The 26,402-nt window shown below is 54.8% G+C and overlaps 10 protein-coding genes and 1 pseudogene across 11 annotated transcripts in view; 9 read left to right on the top strand and 2 right to left on the bottom strand.

The window, feature by feature from the left end:
- CHGG_04026 (uncharacterized protein) overlaps window positions 1-1,677 on the bottom strand; it is a gene marked incomplete at both ends in the record, with an annotated part of 2,155 nt that extends 478 nt beyond the window's left edge. Inside the window, 2 exons of the mRNA XM_001223239.1 lie at window positions 30-1,269; window positions 1,326-1,677. Coding sequence (XP_001223240.1) covers window positions 30-1,269; window positions 1,326-1,677 — 1,592 coding nt within the window. The remainder of the gene's footprint in view (window positions 1-29; window positions 1,270-1,325) is intronic.
- A 1,273-nt stretch (window positions 1,678-2,950) lies between these two features.
- CHGG_04025 (uncharacterized protein) lies at window positions 2,951-3,258 on the top strand (the record flags this gene model as incomplete). The annotated part of the gene is made up of 3 exons (XM_001223238.1): window positions 2,951-2,994; window positions 3,064-3,151; window positions 3,211-3,258. The coding sequence occupies 3 exons, from the start codon at window positions 2,951-2,953 to the stop codon at window positions 3,256-3,258; spliced, it is 180 nt and encodes a 59-aa protein (XP_001223239.1).
- A 533-nt stretch (window positions 3,259-3,791) lies between these two features.
- On the bottom strand, window positions 3,792-5,139 carry CHGG_04024 (uncharacterized protein; the record flags this gene model as incomplete). Its single annotated transcript, XM_001223237.1, has 5 exons — window positions 3,792-3,847; window positions 3,907-3,982; window positions 4,080-4,577; window positions 4,656-4,913; window positions 4,987-5,139. 5 exons carry the CDS (start codon window positions 5,137-5,139, stop codon window positions 3,792-3,794), a joined length of 1,041 nt encoding a protein of 346 aa, XP_001223238.1.
- A 573-nt stretch (window positions 5,140-5,712) lies between these two features.
- CHGG_04023 (uncharacterized protein) lies at window positions 5,713-5,904 on the top strand (the record flags this gene model as incomplete). The annotated part of the gene is made up of 2 exons (XM_001223236.1): window positions 5,713-5,835; window positions 5,890-5,904. The coding sequence occupies 2 exons, from the start codon at window positions 5,713-5,715 to the stop codon at window positions 5,902-5,904; spliced, it is 138 nt and encodes a 45-aa protein (XP_001223237.1).
- Window positions 5,905-6,837: 933 nt separating this feature from the next.
- On the top strand, window positions 6,838-6,924 carry CHGG_11325 (annotated as a pseudogene). The gene has a single exon. The product of its transcript is annotated as a tRNA-OTHER (tRNA).
- Window positions 6,925-7,846: 922 nt separating this feature from the next.
- CHGG_04022 (uncharacterized protein) lies at window positions 7,847-10,415 on the top strand (the record flags this gene model as incomplete). Its single annotated transcript, XM_001223235.1, has 2 exons — window positions 7,847-9,519; window positions 9,590-10,415. The coding sequence occupies 2 exons, from the start codon at window positions 7,847-7,849 to the stop codon at window positions 10,413-10,415; spliced, it is 2,499 nt and encodes an 832-aa protein (XP_001223236.1).
- Window positions 10,416-10,941: 526 nt separating this feature from the next.
- Window positions 10,942-13,029, top strand: CHGG_04021 (uncharacterized protein; the record flags this gene model as incomplete). The annotated part of the gene is made up of 2 exons (XM_001223234.1): window positions 10,942-11,245; window positions 11,312-13,029. 2 exons carry the CDS (start codon window positions 10,942-10,944, stop codon window positions 13,027-13,029), a joined length of 2,022 nt encoding a protein of 673 aa, XP_001223235.1.
- A 1,342-nt stretch (window positions 13,030-14,371) lies between these two features.
- On the top strand, window positions 14,372-16,557 carry CHGG_04020 (uncharacterized protein; the record flags this gene model as incomplete). The annotated part of the gene is made up of 6 exons (XM_001223233.1): window positions 14,372-14,520; window positions 14,739-14,924; window positions 14,981-15,187; window positions 15,255-15,477; window positions 15,594-15,644; window positions 16,528-16,557. 6 exons carry the CDS (start codon window positions 14,372-14,374, stop codon window positions 16,555-16,557), a joined length of 846 nt encoding a protein of 281 aa, XP_001223234.1.
- A 1,177-nt stretch (window positions 16,558-17,734) lies between these two features.
- CHGG_04019 (uncharacterized protein) lies at window positions 17,735-19,703 on the top strand (the record flags this gene model as incomplete). Its single annotated transcript, XM_001223232.1, has 3 exons — window positions 17,735-17,920; window positions 17,992-19,431; window positions 19,488-19,703. 3 exons carry the CDS (start codon window positions 17,735-17,737, stop codon window positions 19,701-19,703), a joined length of 1,842 nt encoding a protein of 613 aa, XP_001223233.1.
- A 1,852-nt stretch (window positions 19,704-21,555) lies between these two features.
- CHGG_04018 (uncharacterized protein) lies at window positions 21,556-23,268 on the top strand (the record flags this gene model as incomplete). Its single annotated transcript, XM_001223231.1, has 3 exons — window positions 21,556-21,929; window positions 22,514-22,621; window positions 23,040-23,268. The coding sequence occupies 3 exons, from the start codon at window positions 21,556-21,558 to the stop codon at window positions 23,266-23,268; spliced, it is 711 nt and encodes a 236-aa protein (XP_001223232.1).
- A 1,263-nt stretch (window positions 23,269-24,531) lies between these two features.
- Window positions 24,532-26,402, top strand: part of CHGG_04017 (uncharacterized protein) — a gene marked incomplete at both ends in the record, with an annotated part of 2,460 nt that continues 589 nt past the window's right edge. Inside the window, 3 exons of the mRNA XM_001223230.1 lie at window positions 24,532-25,077; window positions 25,137-26,101; window positions 26,177-26,381. Of these exons, the coding sequence (XP_001223231.1) occupies window positions 24,532-25,077; window positions 25,137-26,101; window positions 26,177-26,381 (1,716 nt within the window). The remainder of the gene's footprint in view (window positions 25,078-25,136; window positions 26,102-26,176; window positions 26,382-26,402) is intronic.

Below are 26,402 nucleotides of genomic sequence, written 5' to 3'. Positions count from 1 at the left end.
GCCGGGGCGCGGTCCCGTTTGAGTTGGACGCGGACGACGCATTGTTGCCCGAGGCCCGGGGGCGTGCGGCTCCCGTGCCCGTGCCCGTGCCCGTGGCTTGGTTGGTGGTGGAGGTGCGGGCGGGGGTGGATGTGCCCTGCGGAGCGGCGGTTCTGGCCGTGCCCGTGCCTGTGGAGGTGGAGGCGCGCGGGGTGGTGGTGGAGGCGGGAGCGCCGCGGCCGGCTGTCCCTTGGGGAGCGCCACGTCCGGCTGTTCCTTGGGTAGCGCCGCCCCTGCCCGCCGTGGGACCGCCACGGCCAGCGGCCGGTGTCTGGCGGCCGGGCGGGGCGGTGTCACGGGCCCCGCCGCGTCCCGCCGAGGATGCCTGGGTGGGTTGGGCGGCGGCAGAGCTGCTGGTGGCCGTTGTGCGACCTCCGGGCTGACTGGCGGTGGTTCCCTGGGAGTTCTCGGCCGGGGGTGGCGGCGGGACGGCGGAGCGTTGCTCCGGCGGGGGGCGTCCCTTGCGCAAGGCCTCCTCGCGCGCGTTGATCTGCTCCTCTGTGTAACGTTTGCCGCCCTTGTAGCTTTCCTGACACCAGGTGAGGAAGTTGAGGAATCGAGTGCCGTGGCAGGTTTCGGGGAGCTTCTTGATGCAGCCGGCGAGCTCCTTGCGCAGTTCTTCGGCGGTCGGGTGCGTCATCCGGGTCTTAGCCCCGTCGAAATCATATCTCATGGCGCTTAAATGAAGGCCCACGGCGAGAAGAATGCGATGGGCGGTAGTGATAGGCGAGAGAACCCCCGCTTGGCGGCGGAATTCAACCGTCCCAATATCCATGAATGCCTCAAAGTTAAAGGAGGTATACCGGTCCCCATGAACAAGGCCGCCCTGGATCTCCTGGAGAAAGTTGGACTGACCCCTTCGGCCGGCCGCCAGCTCATCCAGCTTGTCAAATAGTGGTCCCCAACCTGCACGCTCAACTTCTTCATATTCCGTGGTCGCAAAAGACTTGTAGTTTGGGCGGGCATAAGTGGTGTCCCGGCGATCCGGCGGGAGGAATTCGCAGAGAGCCTTCTCCCAAAAGTATGAAGTCTTGGCCATCCTCACGAGCTTGGGCACGGAGTAGTCGTTTTCCTTGCTTTTGACCGGTCCAGGCGATACGTGGACGTGGCAGCCGCAGAAGTCGCTCGTCCAGATGTCGAAGTTTTTACAGACCGCCTTATAAACCATCTCTATCTCCTGCTGCCATTGCTTGGTTACCGACATGGGCGGTGAGACAAGCTCGATCCCCCCTATGCCACATTAGCTCACCTCGTAAAGACGCACAGGAGAGGCCGGGCATACGTACACCACTTTCTGGGGTCGATGGGCAGTGTGAGCGTTCGCTCTGATAAACTCGGTTCCGGTTCGCAATGCCATCCATTTTTGGGGCCGAGCATGGCATCGATGTCGGCCTGAATCGCCCTGCCGACTTCTCTCCGATGATGAATGATTTTGATTTGGGCGTCACGGTCCGGCGGGTTGTTTTTAAGGTTGAAATCCCAGTTTCGCCAATACTCCGGTACGGAGGCTGGGTTTTCGTGTCTCTTTTTCCAGGTCAGCACTTCAACCTTTGGCTTCACTTTAACAAAGAGCTCGATTTCGACGCCGAAAAGCGGCAGCCGAGGAGTCGGCGTAGTTTTGGTGTTGCCGGTGGACATTTCTGCAGGGCTAAGGATGTGAGAGTGGTGTAAAGGAAGTTGCGGGGAATGTTGTTGGCCACTCGATGTAAAGATGGTGTTTACTACGATTCCGGGATGTCTTCATGGAACATGGAGCTTTATATTAGGGAGCAATACACGGCGGACGATCGTCTATTTGTCTCCAGCGTAACGAAACAGCCCAGTGTTTTAGTTTGTCCGTAATAGCAGCCTTCCATTGTAGTGCCTAGTCGGCGGTTTGAGCAGCGTCGCGGCCGTCGACTCGGCCTACAACCGCCATCCGATCAACGTTGAAACCATCCCGAGCTCGGACTTGAAGATACCTATGATAAGACCTGGGCTACTAGGTGAGTTGTACTCCGCACATTGCCCAGGATTGCGCCAAGTTACCTAGGTACCTAGCTGACCGTGGCCGCCTAGGGGACCATGTCTAAACACCATGCACCCGCCAAGCGCCTTGTTGCCTATGAAAGAGAAGCAGAAATGGGCGCCTGGCCCTTTGTCTTGGTGCCTTCGGTCCTGAAATGCGAGCTAGGCACCCGCCGTGCCGCAACCCTATCGCGCGGCGCAGCCGCCGGTGGAATTTCAATTCAGGGGCGGAGTGAATAAATTAAGCTAGGTACATACCTACCTCGACGCTCTCTCTTGGCACAACAATAATTACTGGATTGTTTTGGGAGTGCCCCTACGTCACCTTCGAGGCGCATCCTTGGCGTCCTTGCGAATAGTTACGGCCTTCATGCTGTCATAACATATCGCATCGGTGCTCCCTCATTTCCGGATTGAGAGGCCGGCTTGGCACCAATTGAGCTGCCGGGATCCGAGCGGCGATCCGGAGTTACCGCTCCGGATGGAACATGTCTCGAGTATGCCTATTTGCCTATCTAGCGATTGGAGGAATCGAGTCTCTCAACCCCCTGGAGGAAAGCCCCGTCGGGTGGGGAAGAATGAAGATCTTGAGGATGTTGATGTCATGTATGGAAAGTCCAAGATCGCAGAGCGGGCAATCGAATCAACTGGCCGATCCCGCCTTCGCTGGATCCAAGATATGGCGACATTGTGCATTGACATCATCATGACGAACGGCCCTCATGGAGCGGGTATTTGTTTTTGTAGAGTCACGCAAAGCATTTAAGAGCCCAATCCTTTCAATCTAAAACATCTTTAATCCACATCACACCACACCTCGTACAGTCGTATCTCAATTGAACAGACTTACAGCCCTTCAATAAACCCCAAAAGGTTTCGTCAAAACAGACACCAAACATTCATCATGTCCGGCACCCAGAACACCAATCCCGGCAATTTCGCCAACCGGTAGATTTCCGTCTCTTATTCTACTTAGTATCCTCCCGCCATACCTGTTGCTGACTCCCCCTCCGCCAGTCCCAAGGAAGAGGTGCGCGACATCGCCTCCAAGGGCGGCCAAGCTAGCCACTCGGGCGGTTTCGCCAGCATGGACCCCGACAAGCAGGTATGACCACATGTGGTACTTTCCGTCCTGGCCATCAATTCCTGGCTAACCCCACACAGCGCGATATTGCTTCTCAGGGCTGGTCTGGCTTCGTCTGGCAGCTTTGAACTCTGCAGTCGAACGTGTCTCGTGAGGGCAGGCCGCAAAGGTGGCTCCCGTACCGGCACCGGTAGTGACGACGCCGAGTAGCGAGTTATGAAGGCATGTAATGTGCATGTACGAAATGCAGAAGACGCAGGACCTGTAGGATATGATATTGGGTTGGGAGCAGATAGTATATCAATGTCAAGTTACAAGTGGCAGCAACCCCAATCATGCACGTACTTCTTGCTTTAGCCCACAATCTTTCCTTCCAGGATCGTATCCGTTCACGTATGGCGCCGCCACCAATTCATATGCTTGAGCAAATGAGGGGGCGAGGGTGGGGAGGATCAGTATTGAGACTTAGTGGAGAAGGGTTGTGCGACGTACAACGGCTCGCGCAACCCCTTTTATCCAAGGTTTCCAGTGCTTTCATGGTTCAATTTCTGACAATCTCTCAATTTATAAATCAACCCCAGCGCCCCGGTCAAGGGCAGCCTGCCGGCCACCAACCCGACCGTCATCATCCAATCTCTTCCCCTTCCTCGCCGTTCAGACGTTACATCTCACCATCGCCATGGTCTGCCTGGAACCCCCCCGGAAGCTCGTCCAGCCCTGGGGAATATTTCATCAGCAAACGTCACAGAATGTAACCTTGGGAAAATATCACTTACATCCATCAATATCCTCGTCAACGACCCTCTCTTGCGAGCAGCTGTTCATGGCCTCGATCGACTGCAGCGTAGAGTTCTGGCCCCCAAATTGTCAGCGCCCGTTTCAATCTAGTTCCCAATCCAACCCCCAAACACCACCAAAGACAGGACACCACGCCACGTAAATAACCTACCGACTCCTTCGCACAATTGGTATCAAACCAACACGGCGCATCCAACACCCTCTGCAACGCATCCCCCCTCCACCCAAACACATAATCCCCATGCGTCGCGTACCCCGTCACATCCCCAAACGACCACACGAACGGGCTCCTCCCATCAGCCGGCCACTCCAGCCCCTCAAACCGCTTCGTATCCCATACCACCTCGTACATGACCTGCGCGACGCGCACGGGATGCGTCGCGGGGCACGGCCCGCCGCTCTCGAAGGTGCCCGACGCCGGGTAGCTCATGTGGGCGCGGTGGTCGGGGCTGTCGAGGTTCTTGCCGTCCCAGCAGGTCGGGAAGCGCAGCGAGGTCATGATGCCCTCGGGGCAGGGGCGCGTCGGGAAGGCCATGGTTTCTGGGGCCCGGCTTGTCCATGTGTCCATGCACACGTAGGTCAGCTGGCGGAAGTGGCTGGCTGCGGTGAGGTTGCGCGCGTTGATGTCGCCGACGAACATGCGGAAGCCCTGGGTTGTGGGGGTAGGGTGGGTTAGTGGGGGGTTGGGAGGAAAGAGTTGGGTCAGGTAAGGTAGGTAGGTAGTTACCGGCTGGAAGGCCTTGACTTTGGATTTTTGGGCCTGGTCGTAGATGGCATCTTGCATGTAGTAGATGGTGAGGCCGCCCCGAGCCGTCTCGAACTGGTTATTGCCTAGCTGGGGGACCCGTTTGTAGCTGCCGTTTTGTGCCCGAAAGTAGAGGACCGCTGTCCAGTAGTTGGAGAAGTCATCGGCGAACTGACAGGTTGTGCAACTCGACTCTGCGGGTAGGTCCCTGCTAGGGTCCATTGTCGCATTGAAGGCATTCTAAGAGAGAAGTTATTAGAGTGTCGTTGCCCCGGAGTTAGACCTTGCGACTTGGGATGCGAAGGGGACAAACCCCGCCGACGATTTGATGAACATGGCTCGAGGGGATGGAGCCTGGGTTGACCAGAGGGTCGAGCCTTTCAACCACCAACTGAGAGCAGTGGAAACGGACCACCGCACTGCTTTGCGCAGCTAACAACAGGGTAAGCAACCAAGGTCGCATCATGTCTTTTGCGTGTCAAGGATCCTGTCGAGAAAGATTGCAGTAGTCACGGAACAGGGGAGAGCTCGTGTCAGATGGCGAAGACCAGGACAAACCCAAGGGGAAACTCTACCCGGAAATACCGGGCATGAAGCTACCTCTGGGGTTTCGGTGTACACCCCATGAGCTTCTGATAGGGCAGGGGATAGATTAAATATTTGGAGTAGATTAAGAAGCCGAAGGCGGGAGTTCGAGAAGTCTACGGTGATAAGGAATTTGCCATTGCCGATGCAGCCAGACCCCGGTGGTAGCACCGACCTACACGGCTAAGTATTAACGAATGAGGACCTGCAGTGCGGGTGAGTCTCGGGTGTATAAGTAGAGTGCAAAGACTCAGGTCAAACCGGAGCAAAATATCACACGTACGTTTTTCCTCGGTTTATGTTGGCCATACATCATACATCAACGACCTACCGTGTTCAGCCCAGAACAATGCGTATCGACTCACTTTTCCTAGGCTTATGGCTAGGAGTTCACGGGGCTATTGCGACTGAATTCGAACAATGCCCCGACACTGATCTGGCGTGCCACGACATTATGAACTCAAGCCAATGTATAGCACAGGTAGCTCTCAATGCGCAAGGGCCTGTTAGCAAAGAGGCCATGATCAAATGCGTGGAGTATGAAGGCACGGCTAGCAATCTACCAGGAGTAGTGAAGGTAAGCGCATAGACGTACGAGACCTGTGCCATTGATGCAACTTGGTACGGATAGGGGCTCCTCAACTGAACTGTAAAATAGTACTGTCGCTGCCCAGGCTGTCATACGCAAGCGATCAACGCCGTGATCGCCGAATTATTTCCACCGCCGTGTGAATAACCAGGCTTGATGATGCAGGGGTTATGAATCGGGGATGGTCGCTACACACACACACACACACACACACACACACACACACACACACACACAAAATTTATTCCGCCCAGCGGGCCTAACCCGAAAGGGCAACTATCATGTAATCTACTAATACATATCCTAAAATGGATCCTGGTCTCATGAAGCCCGTACATCCTCCTTTTCTGGCTTATCTCCTTACAATTTTGCCCTCTCTGCTGCGGATGCTCGTGGGTTAGTAGTACGAATAGTAAGCTGGCTTGAAGGCTAGTCTCCAAGTGTCCAACGTCCTATCTTCGGCGGCTGAAGCGCGCTTACTCCGTGTGACACGAGATGAAGGGGGGTGTTAGTCGGGGTTTAGGATGGTGAGGTTTGTTTGCTTCATTCTGTTGTTGTTCAGTCCTCAGACGACCTGTGGCAATGGCAAAACGTATCGTCGCCCGCACCGCCCGCATGTTGGGGGACCAGTCCTTGTCATCCGAGGGCGACTTTCCTCCCAGGTAGAAGGAGAGGTTCCCCCTGTGGACATCAATCAGACTGAAAAGCAGCATCAAGGATTTGCAAAAGGGGGAATAGGAAAACATACTTTAGGTTGTGACGGGAAGCGCACCCAGGGTTGGGGTTGGAGGTGCACTTCCGTATCCGGACTAGCTCCGTTCTGGGCATGCCTTCTCGCGTTGCCAACGCGCTATCTTGTATCTTTCCTCTCTTTCTTCAGCTTTCGATTAACGGAATAGAGTGTAGAGTGGTACTTGCAGTGCCTTTGAGCCTCGCGACCCCTTCCGCTCATCTCTCACATACTTGTTAAGACTTCTATGTAAATTTCCAGGGGGGATGGCGTAGTTGGAACGTGCTGCGCATGGCAAGTCTTCTGCATGGCTGCAGAAATCGTCGGTTCGAACCCGGCTCCCCTCACCCTCCTAAAAACTGGAGGACGTTCAGAGTCCGGCCTAGCCAGCCGGGGAAGGAATCCCGAGGTATAGCCGTCGTCTCGGAGGTTAGGGGATTGGGCCCCCTGACCAAATCAACGAACCGGGAAAAAACCGCGTAACTCGGAGCGGAAAAACCCGAGTGCCAGGAGCTGGGACCGAGCGCTGAGAAAAACCCAGGGTTGTATCGCCAGCCTAACAAAAGCGGAAATCTACAGAGGGTGAGCTCTGTAGTAGTATGCCGACCTAGGATGTGGAGACCGAAAAAACTGTTGGTTGCGGAAACGGGAGGAACGGTGATTGATGACTTCCGGGGATAGCCGATTGCATTCGAGAGCTACGGCAGGCTCGGCGACGCTAACCAGGCCCCGGCATCTGTAGTATGAAGGATTCAGAGTGTGGGCAACGGACGGAGTTTTTCATCCGGCCTTAGGGTACGGTTTCCTCTGTATGTAGAAGAATTAGCAGTTGAGGGACCGGCGCGCCTGCGGGCATAGCGGAGTATGAATAATAATAATATGTAAATTTCCAGCAACGATAAAGAGGTGTTATAAGCTCTTGAAACGGCTTCCAATGAATGACAAACGTTGACCCCTTTGTGACTCGATGTGTCCCACAAAGCCGTTGGGAATGAATGCTAAGCACGGGGCACGATGTTTGACGTATTCGATTAGCCCGGTGCTCGCCACGTCACTATGAAACACGGGAGGTTATGCGAACATCCCGGTGCTGGGTCGTGTTGAAGCAGCGTTCAGCCGCGAACCGGGTGCAACTTGAAGCTTGTAATGCAAAGACCTTCTTGTCGATCATCACGCCGCCATGCAACTGCGGCTTGAAATTCCACCGCTCCAAATGTCTTCATCATTTCTCGCAACACAAACTGCCAGTCACCAACACAATCTGTCGCGATGCCTAACTATGAGCCCACGCCGCGGCGTTTCTCTACCCTCTATGTCCCTCATTTGGGATCTCGAAAAAATAGCATTGACGGCACCACCCACCCCAGCTTTAATCAGAATCCCACGCCGCACGACTATCCGCCCGTTGACCTGGCCGGTGCCCTTCAGCAATTACAACATGTCGAACCACAAAGTGAGCGAGAACGAGGGAGGATGAGACAAAGTGGGGGCGACAATGCTAAAAGGACGAGCTGGCGTGACGATGCGGTGGCTGTGGCACCATCTGCCCGAAGAGAGAGCAGTACAAGCACCCGAGAACGTATCGAGGAGTGGGAGGCAAGGAGCCGCAGCCAAAGCAAGAGTAGAAGCAAGAGTAGGAGCCGAGACATGGGATCGAAACATCGAATCAGTGTCGTGCCTCAGATTCCCGACCTGGCCTTGGCTTTCGGGGCTTTCAAAAAGCAGGAGGCCACGTTGGGTGATGGAGTACAAGTCACAGAACAACCAAGAATGGAGAGCAATATCGCCAAGGATGAGCCCCCGGGGGAACGAGAAGTTAACAAAACTCTGCTTGATGGGAGGCCACAAACACCAGTTTCCCAAACACCAGAGAGGCCGCCTACCCCGGATATGGCACCGAAGCCCTGTTCGTCCATCACCGCCAGCAATGTAGACGATTCAAAAAACCTACAATATCAAAGGTCCGCGGCAAGAGATCCCCTTGAGCATGATCAAATTGTCATTTCCACCAGGGGACCGGCGACGCCACCACCAAAAACGGGGTCAAATACAGCGTTGATCATGGACATGCCTTTGACCCCGCAAGAAACCCCTGAACGTGGCGGAAGCGATGCTCGTTGGGGGGGACCAGGCGGTTCTTATCCCGCAGAAGGGGAGAACTTGGGCGACAATATTGAATACGCGGCCGTGTTTCAGCCCGTGGGTTCCAGAACCCCCCCTTCTGTGGAAAACGAAACCGTCACCCAGTTGCAGGCACACTACCACTTACCTTCAGATCTCTTGTCCGATGAATTACTACAACAAAAGGAGCAACGGGACCATCATGAGACAGCGTCACCGGGACCTTCAAGGGAGCCAAATAAGCCACATTGCCAGAGTGTTTTGGGGGCAGAAACAGAACCGCTGTATCACAATGTTTGGCGAATCAATCGATACCAACCAGAATTTCCGGCCCCGGATCGGCCAGGAAACTATGTAGATATCCAAACCCTCAGCCAGGCAAACTTCGCCGGAAACCCACTGCAACAACTGCCTCAAGGGCAGCTACCCGGGGAGCCCAGGAATTACAGGGCTGCGGCCGTAGACACCTACCCTTACTCTCGCCCCACGGCTTCCAGCAGTAGGGACTGGGCCGTTGATATCCCACCCTCCCCTTCAGTAGCTTACTTTGAGGGTCAGAGGGTTCGGCGGCCACGGAGCAGGAGCAGGGCCAGGAACGGGGCAACAACAGAGCACTACCTATCTCGACATGAGATACGGCGTCACGAATGGGATGCGCCGTCGGTGATGGAAAGAGCCTTCCGTGCGGCGTCTGTTAGTATGATCCAGGGGTTGAACGTGCCAGTGGAGGTGTACCGCGGCTTACGCGACATGTACTACCCTGCCCCAAGTCGACCTGACATCGTCAAAGCTTACCCCATACGACAACGCCTCCCTATCCGGTAAGCCTGTCACATCCTAATGCCTCGCAAATGTCAATACCACTGATCCGAACACTCACCATAAAAACAGCATCTTCTTCCCCTCCCACCACGATCTCACCTCGCCCGCGCTCCTGCCCACCCTCCTCACCATCCACGGCGGCGCCTTCACCGTCGGCACACCAGCCGACGACGACCCCTGGAACCGCACCTTTGCCGACTCCTACACCATCCTCGTCATCGCCCTCAACTACGCCAAAGCACCCTGGGCCGCCTTCCCCGCCCCCCTCTTCGACGTCGAAGCCCTCTACCACGCCATCCTCAACGACGAATCCCTCCCCATCGACCGCATGCGCGTCGCCCTCGCCGGCTTCGACGCAGGCGCCAACCTAGCCCTCGCCCTCTCGCAACTCCCCTCCGTCCACTCCGGCACCGACCCCCAACCCACCCCCCTCCCCACCCAACCCCAACCACACCCACACCCCCGCACCGCGACGCTCCAACCCCCCACCCACCGCCGTCATCTCCATCACGGGCATCCTCGATTTCACCACCCCGCCCCACCAAAAACTCCACACCCGCCCCTACAAACCCACCCTGCGCGGCCCGCGCGGCTGGGGCCCGGCGCTCGACTGGATGGCGCGCGTGCTGCTCCCCTCGGGCGCGTGGAGCTACATCCCGTACGGGCACGACGCGGCGTCGGGCTTGGTGTCGCCGGCGTTCGCGGCGCGCGGCGATCTGCCGCCGCACGTGTTCGTGGTGGCTGCCGAGCTGGATTGTCTGGCGATGGAGAGCTGGGTGGCGGCGTGTCGGTGGGCGAGGGGGCGGGGAAATGGGGAGGTGGTGGTGGTGGTGCCGGGGGTGGGGGAAAGGGTGGGAAGGGAAGGGGTGGCGGTTTGGAGGGGGTGTTTGGATGATGGGCGGGCGGGGGATGGGCGGCGGTTTGGGTGGTGTGAGGAGTGGGAGGGCGGGAGTACGAGGTGGTTGTTGGTGCCGGATGTGGTGCATGGGTTTGATTCGGTGGCGTGGAGGAATAAATATCTGTGGGGGGATGAGGTGGCGAGGATGGATGCTGAGATGAAGACGGTTGCGTATCAGAGGGAGGTGGCCGAGTGGTTGTGGGGGGTTGTTTGGCGCGGTGGAGGGCAGCGCTCCGAACAGTTCAATTTTTTCAGTTCAGTAGTTCAATCCAATCAATCCAATCCAATCCAATCCGGCCATTTTGGGCCTCAGTGCAATCCAGATCCAGCTCCAGGATTGAACTGAGCTCGATTGAACTTACAGGGTTAGGGTTATAAGCGACAATACTTGCCGTTATTCTGATAGTGAGGTACCGAACGTTATCGATAACTAACAGTCTCGTTGTTCAAACAGGGTCAATCGCTGTTGGATTGAACTTGCCATCATCAACCGCCCTTCGACCAGGTCCAACCCTACCGCCCAATGGCTACCTCAGACACGAGCTCTACTGCCACATCCCCGACGAATGCCGCCGTCGTCACCGGGCCTGTCGTCACCACCGAAAACAGCACCTTTTCGAGGCTTGGCCATGCGCTTTCCCTAGTTCAGCAGATCGAGGCGCTTGGGGAGGACCCTCCAGCGTCAATCGTCCCCGAGCAATGGCCTGTTGTGACCTGCAAGAAGGGCCTCAAGTACGTACCTGAAAACTGGCTAGATAAGCGGCAAGACAGGCGCTCTTGGGTGTGGAAATACGGCTTTTGCGTTGCCCTTGTCGTCGATCCAACTGGTTAGTTTTATTTCTCACAACAGCGCCCTCAACGCTTATCGTTATAATAACCGATTATTTATACAGTCAAGATGAAGGCGAAAAGCTTCCATTTCGTCTGCAAGCGATGTAGTGCAACGTTCAACGCTCAATCGACTTCGGCCGCACGAAGTCATCTCGAAGAACAACACCGTATTTTTGACGATAAACCTCACTCGAATTCGAACGACCCCCAAGCTACAACATCAAGAAAACGAGCTGCAACCAACCACAGTATTAGCGAGATGTTGAGCCGCAACAAGAACAAAAAGTCGACGGCCGTGGTTCCAAGAACCCAAGGGGAGCGCTTTCGTTACCTCCTTGTTTGTTGGATGGCTACGGCAAACATTCCGTTCGCCGCGGTGGAAAACAAGTATTACCGTCAAATACTACAGCTCTTCAACGCTCCATTAACTGACGCCCTTCTTCCAAAAGGGGGGGATACAACAAGAAGCTGGCTCACAAGTATGTATCACGATCTTCTTGATTCAATCAAGATTAAGCTCAAGGCTTCTCCACATCAGAAACATCTCTCTTTCGATCTGTGGACCTCCTCTCATGGCCTTGCGCTACTCGCAGTCGTTGTTCATTACTTTGAGAGCTCTGGAAATTATCAAACACACCTCCTGACTCTGTCACGGATTACGGGGACTCATGCTGGCGAGAACATTGCACCTGGTGTTCTAGACGTCATCAAGACGTTTGACCTACAGCCCTGCCTTGGATATTTCCAAACCGACAATGCAGATAACAACGATACGGCAATGACAAAGGTCCTTTTACACCTCAATCCAACGCTTTCCCCTGCGCAAGCCATCGCCCTCAAATGCAAGGTCCGGGTCCGTTGTTTCGGGCACATATTGAACCTTGTTGCTAAGGCCTTCCTTCAAGCAACCAACAAGAAGCTCATCAAGTCCCTGGCACCGGAATCCCTGGCACACCACAACGCAGCGGAAGAGGGAAGGCTTCTTCAGGAATGGCGCAAGTCTGGCCCTATTGGAAAGCTCCACTTCCTGGTTCATCACATTCGCCGCAGTCCTCAACGCCGGGATCTGTTTTCGGATATCGCTAAGGGCAAGTTGACAGAGGAAGAACAGCAAGAATTCGGCGCTATTCTAATCGACAAGGACATTGCAAAGCTGCAGTTGCGTTCGGACAATGAGACTCGATGGCATTCAGTCTACCACATGATCGACCGGGCAATCATGTTACGTGATCCTCTGGATTATTTCGTCAACATCGTGACCAAGAAGGATCCAGATAATATCACGAGCGATGACCAGCTTACGCCTTCAGAGTGGGTGGTGCTCAAAGAGATCCGTTGCATCTTGGAACCGTTCAAAATCATTACAAAGAAGTTTGAGGGCCGGAAACCAAACTTTGCGGACGTCGTATCACATGCCTACACCCTGCACAGGAACCTCAACGAACTCTATCAACAGTATGCCAGAACAGCCAGTCAACATCACGATTTCCATGGGGGTCCCTGGGTTGGTATACGGCCACCGTCGCCGGCCCTGGGAAACTCTCTCAATCCCGGTCGGATGCAGTCGCTTTCGTCAGACCCAGACCCAGATATTGAACCCCCAGTCAACGTGTTGAGCCTCCAAGTCAACGGCGATCTGGGCGAACTATCCGGCCTCCAGCTCACTTGGACGACTTTGAAGTTGACCTCCCAGCATTTGGATATCGGCCCTCTACCGCAGAGCCCCACCCAGCGCCATCGCCACGCCCTCAACAGCGTGTTGTTCAACTTGGGGAGGTAATTGACGATGAAGTTGATGATACTGGGTATGCCTTTATCCAAAAGAGTCTCAAACTTGCCATTGAGAAGCTGGAAAAGTATCTGGCGATCATGGACGCCACCCCAGCTTATTGGGCGGCAATGATACTACTTCCGAACTGTAAGATGCGGTGGATTGAGCGTTTTTTTACAGATGATCCGCTTAAGTCGTCCGACATTCAAGCCCGGTTCCGGGTTTTCTTTGACCACAATTATCCTCGACCGGCTCCGGATTCATCAAACGGGTCCCGGGACCGACCTTCACATCGCCCGGCGTTTGGGTATGACTTCTATGACCCTCCGGATCGCGTATCCGTTGATGAGGTTAGTGTCTACCTCAATGAGCCGGTTCTGCCACTAGAAGAGACCCCTTATCAATGGTGGTGGCGTAATCGTGACCGTTTCCCACGGCTTTCCAAGATGGCATTTGAGTTGTTATCTATTCCACCCTGTTCAACAGAATGCGAGAGGTGTTTTAGTGCATCGAAGTTGGCCCTGGGTCATCAGAGAAACCGCACGCACGAGGAAACCCTTTGTATGCTTCAGTGTATCAATAATTGGCTGCGGATTCTAGATAGCTAGAGCAGGAGGAACGCCAGGGAGTGGTGTGACTGTTGGGGAGACCTTTTGGGGGCTGAGCGGAACGGATCAGCTGCTTCCGGGGGGGAGGCCTTGGCAGATTGAACTAAACAGTTCAGTTCAATCTGAGGAACAGTTCAGTTCAATCGCACCTCAAAATCTTCAATCCAATCCAATCGGGGACCCAGGATTGGATTGATTGAACTGTTCGGAACGCTGGTGGAGGGAGTTGAGGGGGGCGGGATGGAGAGATCATGGTTGGATATGGAATTGTGGATTCCTCCCCTGAGTCCCCTCCCTCATGTTGGGAGACTTGGGACTTGGGAATCGAAACGAAAAAAAGGGTCGAGGCGTTATCATTTCATGTCATCTTCCTGTCTCTGACTTCATGTCACGTCCAGTACTTCTCAGCTAACCTCAAAGCCTCTGCGACTTGGGCCTTAGCCTTCCGACAAGCGATGTTGTGGTCTTCTTATGTTGATATTTTTTGCTGTCAAAAGATCATGAGGTAACTAAAGCTTGGCTCGTCACACTTGGCTTGGCACACTTGGCTCGGCACGCTCGAAAGGTGTACGCGGTCATCGGAGATTGCATCCCTGGCTCAGCCACACGGTGTCGTATTTTGAAACCCCTTATCAACGCACCGTGGTCGGTGGTCATGACAAGCTGTCATCTTTCGCCAACCGACCAGTTTTGGATTTGAACGACAAGCCACGCCCAACAACAGTTCGTCATTAAATTTAACCATGGCGATTGAAATGGCGACCACGCCAAAAACCGAAACAGCGGCCGCCGGCACGGAGACGGAGATAACCAAATCGGACGACCGCGATGGGGACCAGACTAAGCCGAAAATCTACCCAATGGGGTGGAGGCTTCATGCCCTGACGGCCGGGTAAGCTTCTGAGTTCTGACACATCTCCCACCGGCTTACTCCGGCAGAACCGCTGACCAAGGATGGGGATGTTTCCAAATGAAGCTTGTGTCTCAGCATGCTCCTTTCAACGCTGGAAACCACCATCGTCAGCACGTCGTTGGTCTCGATGGCCAACGACCTTCAGGGGTTTGGGCAGGCCGGCTGGGTGGTGACGGCATACTTCCTGACTTACACAGGTTAGAAGCGCCGGGCCTTGGGCGGGTTGCACAGACTAACACCGAGGTGCTGCCTTTGCCAGGTTTCCTCGTGATCTATGCCAAGCTCAGCGACATCTTTGGCACCAAGCTGTTGGTACTGTGTGCGATCACACTGTTCACCGTGTTCTCACTAGCGTGCGGTGCCTCCAGTACCATGTTGCAGCTGTATGTGACACCGCCCGCCTCCCGAGAAGATGTCATCGCCATGCTCATGGTCACAGGATTGTCTTCCGCGCCATCCAAGGCATGGGCGGATCTGGGATCTACTCCCTTGCCACCGTCATGACACCACTCATGGTCCCGCCGGCAAAGTATCCAACATACATCGCCATCATGTCATCCGTGTTTGCCATCTCTAGCGTACTGGGTCCCCTGCTCGGCGGCGTTATCTCCGACCACGACGCTTGGAGATGGGTTTTCTGGCTCAAGTGCGTTCTCAAGGTATCATGGTAATTGTGTCATCATAGACTTGTGCTAACACGTCTGCTGCCATAGTGGCCCTGGTGGCGCCGTAGCCTTCATCTTTATCAGCATTGCCATCCCGTTTAGTTTCCCATATCCCGGCCCTGCTCGCTTTTTTGCCACCCTTGTTTCGGAAAAGGCCTGGAGACGGATAGACTATGTCGGAGCATTTTCCTCTTTGGCGGCGTCAATTTTGCTTGTTTTTGCCCTGGAGCAGGCAGGCATCGAGTACCCGTGGAGCAGCGCCCCCGTTATTGTGTGTTTTGTGCTCTCCGGCCTGTTTTGGATCCTCTTCATCGGGTGGGAACGAAACCTTTCACGGAGGACGGGCAGTTGCGAGCCCATGTTTCCCTGGAGACTAGCTTGCAACAGATTCGCACTGGGCTTACTTCTGTGAGTACTCCGGGCGGCCCTCTCTACAACGTATGTTGCGAGCTAATTTGCTTGGGCAGAAACGCGTTTTTGACAGGATTCCCCTTTATGGCGGCCATCATTACAATTCCTCAACGCTTCCAAGTCGTCAACGGGCTGGGCGCCATTGATGCGGGTATCCGCATGCTGCCGCTTCTCCTTTGCTCCCCGATCGCCACAATCGTGGCGAGTCTGTTGCTGTCGAAGTTGCGGCTCCCTCCGCTCTACGTCCTTGTTGCGGGCTGCAGCCTCCAGACCATCGGCGTCGGCCTCTTCAGCTCGCTAGATTCTTCCCATTTTGAGGTGCCGTCGTATCAATACGGCTATCAGGTTCTGATGGGATGCGGATTCGGTTTGAATCTCAGCACCGTTTTAATGATGGTGCCTCTGGTGGTGAAACAAACGGATATGCGTGAGACTTCCCTTCCCCCTCAAACCAAAGCTTCTGTCACACCAGTATCGTGATTAACCATCCTTAGCCGTTATGATGGGTGCTGCCACACAAATACGAGTCCTAGGTGGCACAATCGGCCTGGCGATTTGCTCTGCTTTGTTAAGCAACCATGTCGCGAGTGAAACTGCGGACTTGTTGTCCCCAAGGGAACAGGCCGCTCTCCTGCAGTCCTCTCAAAATATCCGGAGCTTGCCGTTGAGACTCCAGATACAAGTACGGCAGATATATGCCGCGGGATACAGCCAACAAATGAGGGTGATGCTTTATTTTTGTGTTGTCTCGCTACTTTCCCTGACCCTCCTTTGCGAATGGCCCCCAAGGAGATTACGGACGACGAAAGATGGTGAGATTGCCGCCCCAGAAGACAAGTAAAGCTGGCTAGATTTGCAATTTTGGGAGCATGGGACATAATGATTGAAGATAATTACTTACGTTGTTGAGATACGCCGCGAGGCAGAGGAGCGCGCCTAACAGTGCAACATAACATATGGAGTTAAAGCAAGAGACTATTCATAGGCGAAACTGAAACCCCCAAAGGACTCGGCACGTTTACGATTAGGTCGCGGCGCCAACGGGCATCTTTTTGTCAGCCATGGTTAAGAAGCCGACATTCCGTCTCATTTGCCAACCCACGGGTCGCCATCTTACCCACGCGGCCGGGTCTCTTGGTCAGCATCATATTTCTACATCCATATACACCACGCTGTTGAACAACGGACCGGGTCTGGTTGGGTCCCGCCTCGGTAGCGGCCGCGCCCACGGAGAATCCTCCTCTCCAGGCCCCTTACCTAACTAAGGTATTGGCCAAAAACCTTAAAACACACCAGTGGGATCCTTCGTTTCGGCCGGGTGGAAACATGGGACTGTTGGAAAGAAGAAAAGTCCAGGATTGGTCGCACGCGGCGCGGCAAAGAGTCGGTGTTCCAGATCAAGTTGCGACAAGAAGGAAGTGGCGTTCACCAGCGCTCAGTTCCGTCCCTGTGTTCGCTTGCTTCGCCGCAACGCGTAATTACAAAGCACAAATATGCCTCCTGGGTGGTGGGAAGACACATAGAGATCTTATGTCAGCTAAAAGGCTGCCCTATCAGGCAATATTTTGCACCCGAATGCCGGAGGCACAGAACTGGGTCAAACGTCAAACGCAACATTAGGCGAGAGGGACAGAACTGGACCTGGATGAAGTTGTGAATGAATGTTTGGTAGCATCCACAAACCCCACCAAGCACCCAGGGTGGTCGTACTCGGGTTTCCTAACATGGCGGCCTGCACGATTACCCAGTGAACATGGGACCCCCAGTGTCACGAAGCCGAACCCGCGGCCCCGTCCCCCCACGAGGGACAATCCGGACAAGTCGCTCCCGACGCCGGCCACCCTCAACTTCGGCGTTAGCTGCTCCCACCGGGTTTTGTTTCAAGCTCTGAAACTATGTCTAAGATTCTGATAAAGGGCCTACGTCTTCCCTTCCTGGCCAGCGACCGTCGGGCCTCCCTATCCTCGGCCTCCGGTCAGTGATTCCCCCAAATCAAGCTTCGGGCCGAAAAAACATTGACCTGTGGTATCTGACTGAGCCTGTCTGTACTTGGTACTTAAACTGGCGCCTTGGGTCCCAATCATAACTCTCGTAGAACGAAACCCATTGAATCCAATATGACCCAATCCCACGTACCAACTTTGACGGAAACGGCTGTCCGGGTTGACCCTCGGGACTCGAGGGAATACGCCGGTAACCAAGAGGACTCCCCTCTGTATGATATTTGCGACAACCCGGAAAGGTATTCCAATGTGCGGTACTTTGACCACGAGATGGTTGTCGTAGATGACGCCAACGCCAAGGTAGATCTTCGTCACAAACACACAGAGCAAAAGGAGAGCGTAATAAGCGGCTAACGAATATCACCTTCCAGTCTCCTGACCATATCATCCTCATGCCCCGGGACACCTCGATCAAGGAAATCGCCAACCTAACGACCGAGCACTTGCCCTTACTCTATCGATTCCGGCATCAGTCGCAGATCGAAATCGACCGAATGTCCATGGAGAATCCCAGTAGGATCCCGATGTTCATGACCGGTTTTCACACCATACCCAGTCTATTTCCGCTCCACTGCCATGTACAAGACTGGTCACTCAGCACCGACAAAATGTTCAACGCCAGACATTGGAAAGTCCCCTTCTCAAACATGTTTATTTCCTTGGATCATGTCATTGAAGAAATGGAACGGACTGGGAAAATGTCGGTGGACATGGAGGCTTACAGACGAGATTGGCAGACAAAACCGATTCGCTGCCCTGTCTGTCCCGGCCCCCAACCTCAATGGGAGGCTGATGTCACTGGGCTTGCCAACCACTGGCAGGATCACATCGAGGAGTGGAAGTCCACCAAGACTCTGCCTCCCAAGGTATCGCCTTCCAAGCAGTGGGAGCCAACATACCCCGTGATTTTAACAACCCGGCGGCGCTCCGGGTTTCGCATTGGCGTTACTGACGAGCTAGACCACCTGAAAAGAGACTTCCCCGGACTCGAGATTTACTGTTATTACACCGATGAATGGCTATCAATCCCCAAATACGTGCTTGACAAGACAACCATCTTCCTCTCCACGATCGAGCTGCCACCACCCGAATATGCTCTTCCTCGGCTTGAATGGATTCACCTTGCTTCTTCAGGCCTAGACCTCCTCATTACTAGCCCCTACAACCACCGCCCCGGCCTCCAGGTGACGTCGAGTACGGGTTCCGGTTCCACTGCCTTGGCTGAGTTCGCGTTGATGAACACGATGCTTCTCAGCCGCAACATGCCCACGGCGCTGCACAACCAAGCTAAGCACGAATGGGCACCCCAACCGCTTATGGGATATCGAACGCTCAGTCAATTATCAGTGGGTATTCTGGGTTTCGGATCTATCGGTCAACAGGTAGCGGAGCGTTTCCTCGCACTCGGCAGCAAAGTGTCGGCTATGAACCCGAAGGGCCTGCCCCAGTCATCGGCGACACCAGGCTCGCGGCTGAGCGAAGTCAACCTTCTCAAGGCTGACGGAAAGGACACATTGCGCACATTTCTCTGCAACCAAGACGTCCTCATCCTCGCTGCCCCACTGACCCCCGAAACGGTCGGTCTCATCAGTCGGGAGGAGCTGGAGTCACTGCCCCGGAACGCCATTGTTGTCAACATCGCGCGTGGTCCGTTGTTGGATGAGCATGCGCTGGCGGAATATCTCACAAATGGACATTTGGCAGGCGCCGCCCTTGATGTTGTCATCGAGGAGCCCCTGAATGCCAGGTCACCGTTGTGGGACCTCCCCAACGTCATCATCACACCACACATCGCGGCCATGCATAACAAGGTTTGATTCCTTGTTTTCTGGTAACTCACAATGGCGGTGAACTAATGCCTTTCTAGTATAACGATAACATGATCCAAGTCTTCGAGCAAAACCTACGTGCCCACCTCGAGGACAAGCCCAAGCGAAACGTCGCGCAACTCCCGGTCCCCGCTCCGCCCTCTGCAACACCCCTCAAGTCATACACCCGCCCAACATACATCAACTCCACCGCGAGTCGGTCACCAAAAGTTGTGTATGCCGTCCGAGAGCGGGGTGATGGCCGGAACAGGTAGCCTAACAGGCACCTTGGAGGTGACGGCGGCAGTGGGGGCGACGGTGCTCGGTTGAAACGGGAAGGATTCGAGCGAGTGCGAGAAGGCCGGGACGAAGCGCTAAGTTACCGTCCCCGTTGAATCGGATTCTGTAACTTTGCTGCAATTGCGTGGTTCCGCTACCTAGGTAGTTAGTTAGAAACAATAGCCTCGTGAGCTTAGCTTTAAATGGAAAGACACTGAATTCACGTCTCTGGAATACAGGAACTTCATCAGCTAGGTCTCTCGTCTCTCGGCCGTTTACAGTTCGGTATAACTTAGGCCTCTCGGTAACCTGCGGACCCGTACACAGTAAGACGCTTATTCACACGCATTCGGTACCCGGCTGGGGCGCCTATTGCGACAGCCGCTGTGGGGAAATACTCCGATGGAAATAAAATTAAGATACTCAGGGAGGTATTCTCGGGCGGTATTGAGTGGGGCGCTGACAGACTGGTTCGCCCCAGGCAGCTCTCGCCAGTACTTTTCTGTTATTCGTGTCCACAAGCAGGTTGCCGCCAAGTCTCGGAATGGTGTCCCGACCGGCGGCTGCCTGTGAGGAGCATACCTCCTTAGGTAAGTATCCCCTCCAAGGCGGGCCAGCTCTTGTCAGACGTGAGGCCATTCCAGGGCGATTTTGCTCCGCTAGTTTTTAGTTTGTGCATCATATCGACACCAGACCCTCGAGGAAAATGCCCACAAACGGTAATTGGTGCCTGTTTGCAGAAACACAATCTCAGAGGCCTTTTGAACATTCCCTCACCAGCGTCAGAAGCATCTGGAGCCCAGCATCCCGTACGTGGGCAGCCTCCATGATACGAACTCCACAACTTTGGCATCCACTCAATCGTGTCTTTGGTGAGAAACAAACGGCGTTAAGTCGGCGCCGTCTGACCTAGCGGAGACACTAGGTATTGACACTTTGACATTCTCTGGGAACTTGTTGGGGTGTAGGGAGCCAGAGATCAAAATACTTGCCTGCGCTAAGGTGGTTTTTATCGGAACAGGGAAGGCCAATGCTGAAGACAATACTGGGTTGGAAACCAATTCCAGGCCATGGACTGGAGCGAACGTTGGTGTTGGTGCCGGTGAATTTAGAAAGAAAAAAAAAAAAAAAAAAAAGATTAGTTATCAGGTCAACGTTCACGTTTTAATTTTGTTTTACTATTTCCGACAACACAGAAACGGAAGCAAGCAAAACCTTTTGCCACATCAGTATTTGCTCAAAATGCAATTTAATCAGCTTGCCCCTTTCCGCCCACGGCTTTTCTCACTCAGATCGAACATGCCAAAAGCAAATGACAATAACTATGCCCCAAGCACTACTTTCCACGGCCACAACATCCATGCCCTGTGAAATGTTGCATTCGATTCAACGCCCGGACCAATGCGGGTAATATGCACCCAGATGACCTGTACGACCCAGATCCTAGATCTATAGACAGCGGGGGACTCGGATTTATATTACCTGCATCAATAATGGATGGCTTTTCACAAACACGGCGCGACAAAAGCAGATCCCAATCCACGAAGACGGGTAAATTTAGATCTCGTTCATCCGTCTGGCGCGGAAGAGCCTTCAACAATATTCGACCCTGCAAACTCCGGTACGACGCGTCACCGGCCATATTGAAGTAGCTCTTTGCCGGCAGTTAGTTCGGAGGCGGCCCGCCGTGAAATCCAGTCAAAATACAAAAACGTGGTGAACCCAAACAACCATGGCGATAATAGACTCCCATTGATCTCGCAACGACAACCCCCCAAATCACAACATTCCCCCCACCCAACCAGCAACCAACAACCCACCCAAAGAAAAACAAAAAGAACAATCAAAATGCTCCTCCACCTCACCGCCCTCCTCCTCCTCCCCCTCGGCGCGCTCACCGCCGCCGTCCACCCACCCCAAAGCCAAGCCGTCACCCCGCGCGCCGTCTCCCCCGACAACACCTGCGGCGCGGACCACTCGGGCTACACGTGCCCGGGCGCGCTGCCCTGCTGCTCGCAGTACGGCTTCTGCGGCGCCACCGATGCCTTCTGCCTGACCACGGCCAAGTGCCAGACCCGCTTCTCCAACTCGTCCGCCGCCTGCCACGCGCCCGTGCCCGGCACGAGCGTGTCCATCGATGGGACGTGCGGCACCGAGGGCGCGGGCAAGGAAGGCTATCGCTGTCCCGGGAACGCGACCGTGACGAGTTGTTGTAGTGCCGCGTGAGTTTTTGTGGCTTTTTCTTTTGTTGTTGATTTTGGTGTGTTGCTGGCGTCGACTGTTGTTGCTGACGATGGAGGGGCGTTGATAGGGGTTACTGCGGTACCACTGCCGACCATTGTTCGGCGGAGACGGGTTGCCAGGAAAAGTATGGGAACTGCACCAAAGCCGCGTCTATTAAGGATAAGCGTCGTAGCGTTTTGCTGTTTTAAATAGAGGGCGGATGATGAGCCGCGCAAAAGACTGCTGATGGAGAAAGATAGTATGGTTGGGTTGGGTTCATGTCGGGCTTGGGAGCCCTGGTTTTCAAGACTGGACAGGACGCGAGCCAGCTAGCAAGGCATTACGGTGTTTACGTGAACGCCATCAAGACGAGAGGACGGCCACAAGGAGTGAAACATCCCAATCTGGGGCATCTCACTTTCGAGAATGAAATTACATGATTCTTGAAAGAACGCAGTATAAGTTGTTCTTGTGATGTGCATCATGCATGGGGTAGTCTTGCATGTTGGTTTAATATTGAAAAGACGGACATCTGTTTCTCTGGCCGGTCTTGGCTTCGCCGCGATTGCGGCTACTGATCCAGGACACCACGAGAAGGTGCCAGCCAATCGTCCTGGATCAGTCAAAACTTTCCGACTGATACCTCCACACAAGGCCACTTGCCCAAGGCTTCGCAGGCTGCCCCCATGAGGTATGAATGATGTGAAAGTAAACACGCAAGTTACATCTACTGGGCCCGGCAGAGCATGACCACGACTCTCTTCCTGGCCAGGGTGGCCTGGGCAAGCGCCCGCGCCAGCGCGCGGTCCTGGTGGTGTCACGAATAAGGAGAGCGGGGAAGCGCAGGGCGCGACCTGAACCAATTGTTAAGACAGCCAATCAGGGAGAAGAATCGAGACAGCAAGGCTGTCTAGATGATCGCTGGAAAAAGGACTTGATCGGTAACGATCAAGGTGGCCGTCAACGACCGAAGCGACCGTCAGCGATCACTACGATGCAGGGAGCACAGGCACGAGAGGTACCTATGGGCTCAGATAGTATATAGTCACTCGTTCTGGAGAGCTCTGGGAGTTCTCCAGAACGAGTGACATATACCTCGCTTATTCCAGGGTGCTCAGTGTGCTCAGTCTGCCCTTGGTAACTGAGCTCACTGATCACTGTCGAGCTGTTGTTATCCTGATTGGTGATCTTTACCTGGTGCTCAGTGTGCTCAGTCTCGGCTTGGCGACTGAGCTCACTGATCACCTCGATCACCTTCCTGGCTCCCTGATTGGTCCTTCTAATGATTGCCTCGGGGCGTCCCGCGACCCGAGGTCCCTCCTGTTGGCATATTCGTGACATTTGGTCGAGGAATCAAATCTAGGTAGGTACATGTAGGTAGTCGAGGGCAAACCCTGGATCGAAATGGCCCGGGACGAGGAAAATATCCTTTCTCCCGAGAAATGGATGACCGATTTTACGCAAGTGGTGTGCAAGACAAGGTATTTTGCATTTCTGCTGATCTGCGATTATTTGTGTGTTTTCTTTATTGGGTCATGGGCACTTTTGGGAACGGTCGATGGTTCGGCCGCTCCGCTACCTGATTGTTTACGCCGGCCTCAAGTTTGGGATGAAAGTTGTCTGATCCTATAATGAAAGCATTGACTCCCCGGTCAAATAATGTACCGGGCTTAAGGTATCGTTTGAGGTTTCCAGAACCGACAATAAACAAAATCAGTACACACCAAAACCAGCTGCTTAACGTCGAATGAAGTCCAAGCATGAACCATAGGTAGAGAAACAAGGCAACATAAGACCAGTAGGCAAGCTGAATAGGTACCTAACTTGATAGCCATCTCCGGATACATCATACGGGCAGGTACCTACCTAGGTAAGTAAGGTAACTGCGACAGATCAGTGGTCCTGGCTATCCACAGTTGGCCGTTGAGATGAACAACGGCGGGACGAAGTTTATCCCGAGAGCACGATCATTCATTCTACCTGTTACGGCCCTTACGGCGGGTCGACTAATATCGTTCGTGTACATGTCCCGTTTGGGTGAAATTGAGGGTTGGCAATATGTGGTATACACAACTTCGAGACCACGTGGGTTACCTATCATTGATGAGCAAAGAACCGCTCGCTTGAGGGTGTTGTCGGTAGCTGGAAATGGATGCAACCTGCAGCCCGTTCTTCCTCAGGAGGGTGCCTGAATCTGAACTTGCCCCACGTGCCGAACTCCCCTGAAAGACGTGGGGTGCGCTCCGCTTCCAGCGGCCCCTCCCGCACCATGTTCCCTCCACGCCATCAACGGGCCAATCGACGACCATTTTGCAAGCACGCGCCTCTTGGGGTATCTGCCGGCTTCACCAAAGGCGTGGGTACGTCGGTGAACCTCCTGGGAAACATGTACGTGGTGTTGTATTGGGACATGGGGCAGGGTACGATATTTGCATGTGCTATTTTTTCGCCTCCAGCCTTGAATTCGATGGCCGAGGAACGGCGAAAAATGGAAGATAAATGGAAGACTGCGCCGCCCATGGCTATGAGTGAATATTCAACAGTTTTTATCTCATGCCAGGGCGGGCACATTCAGGCCATCAGAAGTTCTATTCTGCCAATATGGCTATCTCCCGCCGGATTACCGCAGCCGCACTGCTCGCCTCGACCCTTTCGATCCAAGCAGCCGCCGTTGATGTCGAGATCCCGGTGTCAGCCGCTACCTCGGACATCGAGTCTGACTGGGCATCTGTTTACTATGGCAAGACCCCACTCCTGTTGGGCAATGACGGAACTGCCGCTACCGGAGGCTGGCTCGCCTGGGACCTCAACTCGGCCTCGCCCCTGAACCAAGTTCATGCCGAGACTCCGGGTCGCCGCACCAAACTCGTAACCACCATCCATGGCCGCGATGACAACAAGAAGCCGACTGGTCTCGCCGTCAGCATTAGCCAGCCGGACTCGGTGCTCCGGGCCTGGGAGTTGCCCGATTTCGACGAGGTCAAGTCGGCTCGCAGCACTGTGCTTGGCGATTGGTCGGCTCTGTGCTCGTGGAAGAGCCCGAGCGGTCATGACTACGTCTACCTGTTTGGCAAGAAGGAAGCCAAGGTATTCCTGGTTCGGAAGGATAAAGACGAGGATGACTATGAAGACGCCAAGTTTGTGGAGGTATGCGATGGCCATCACCACCGGAGGACGAAACAAAACAGGGACTAACACGAAAACAGATCCAAACATTCCCTCTGTCGGTTGAGGCGTCGGGCTGTGCTACCTCACCTTCCCTCGGCAAGATGTTTGTCTCGGCTGATGACGACAAGGACGTGTACGTTTTTGACCTGGTCGAGTCCACCGCGGCCCCTGCCATCAGCAAGATTGGTGAAGCCGAGGACGACGTGACAGGAGTGGCTGTCTACGTATCCGCCACTACCGGTGTCGACTACCTCCTCGTGGCCATGGAAGATACCGTGGCTGTGTACGGGCCCCCATTCGACTTTATTGGCAACCTCAAACTCGTCGGACAGGAAGACATCGAAATCCAGGGTCTTGCCGTCTACCAGGGTTCCACGTCCAAATACCCCAGCGGTGTGCTTGCGTACGCCATTGAATCCGACGACGTTACCGGCTTTGGTGTCAGCTCGCTTGACGGCGCCATTCAGGAGTTGGGTCTGGAAGGCAACACCAAGTATGACCCCAGCCTCGAGTGCAAGAAGTCATCGCCTATTTGCAGCTCGTGCTCGAACAATGGCTTCTGCGCCCAGAACGGCAAAGGCATAGAGTGCTCCTGTTTTGCAGGCTGGCAAGGCAAGACCTGCAACACATACACCTGCGAAGACAACTGCTCTGGCAACGGCCAGTGCGTGGGGCCAAACCAGTGCAAGTGCAAGACCGGCTGGGGCGGCCTCCACTGCTCCTTCGTCGTCGTTCAACCCGTAGCCGAGACGGATGCCAACGGCGGCGACGGAGATGACCCGGCCATCTGGATCTCGCCCTCGGACCGCAGCCAGTCGCGCATCATCACCACGACCAAGTCCGAGCAGGGCGCCGGCCTCGGCGTGTTCGACCTCTCCGGCAAGCTCCTCCAGACCATCCCCGCCGGCGAGCCCAACAACGTCGACGTCATCTACAACTTCCAAGCCGGCCCGCGCAAGATCGACCTCGCCTACGCCGCCTGCCGCGCCGACGACACCCTCTGGTAAGCCGCCCCCCCCCCTTTCTCCCACTCCACCCTGTCCCCACAACGAAACCCAGCACTAACCCTTCACCCAAGCCTCTTCGAGATCACCCCCAACGGCACGCTCACCCCCATCCCCGGCGGCAGCCAGCCCACCCCCCCGGACTACGAAGTCTACGGCTCGTGCACGTACCGCTCGCCGACCACCCAAAAGCAATACCTCTTCGTCAACGCCAAGTCGGCCCAATACCTGCAATACGAGCTGGGCGCCACCGCCAACGGCACGCTCACCACCACGCTCGTGCGGTCCTTCACCGCCGGA

This window comes from Chaetomium globosum, genomic scaffold, assembly GCF_000143365.1.
Source record: "Chaetomium globosum CBS 148.51 scaffold_4 genomic scaffold, whole genome shotgun sequence".
Classification (NCBI taxonomy): Eukaryota; Fungi; Ascomycota; class Sordariomycetes; order Sordariales; family Chaetomiaceae; genus Chaetomium; species Chaetomium globosum.
The sequence above is the reverse complement of the archived record's forward strand: the minus strand, read 5'-3'. Positions and strand labels throughout refer to the sequence as shown.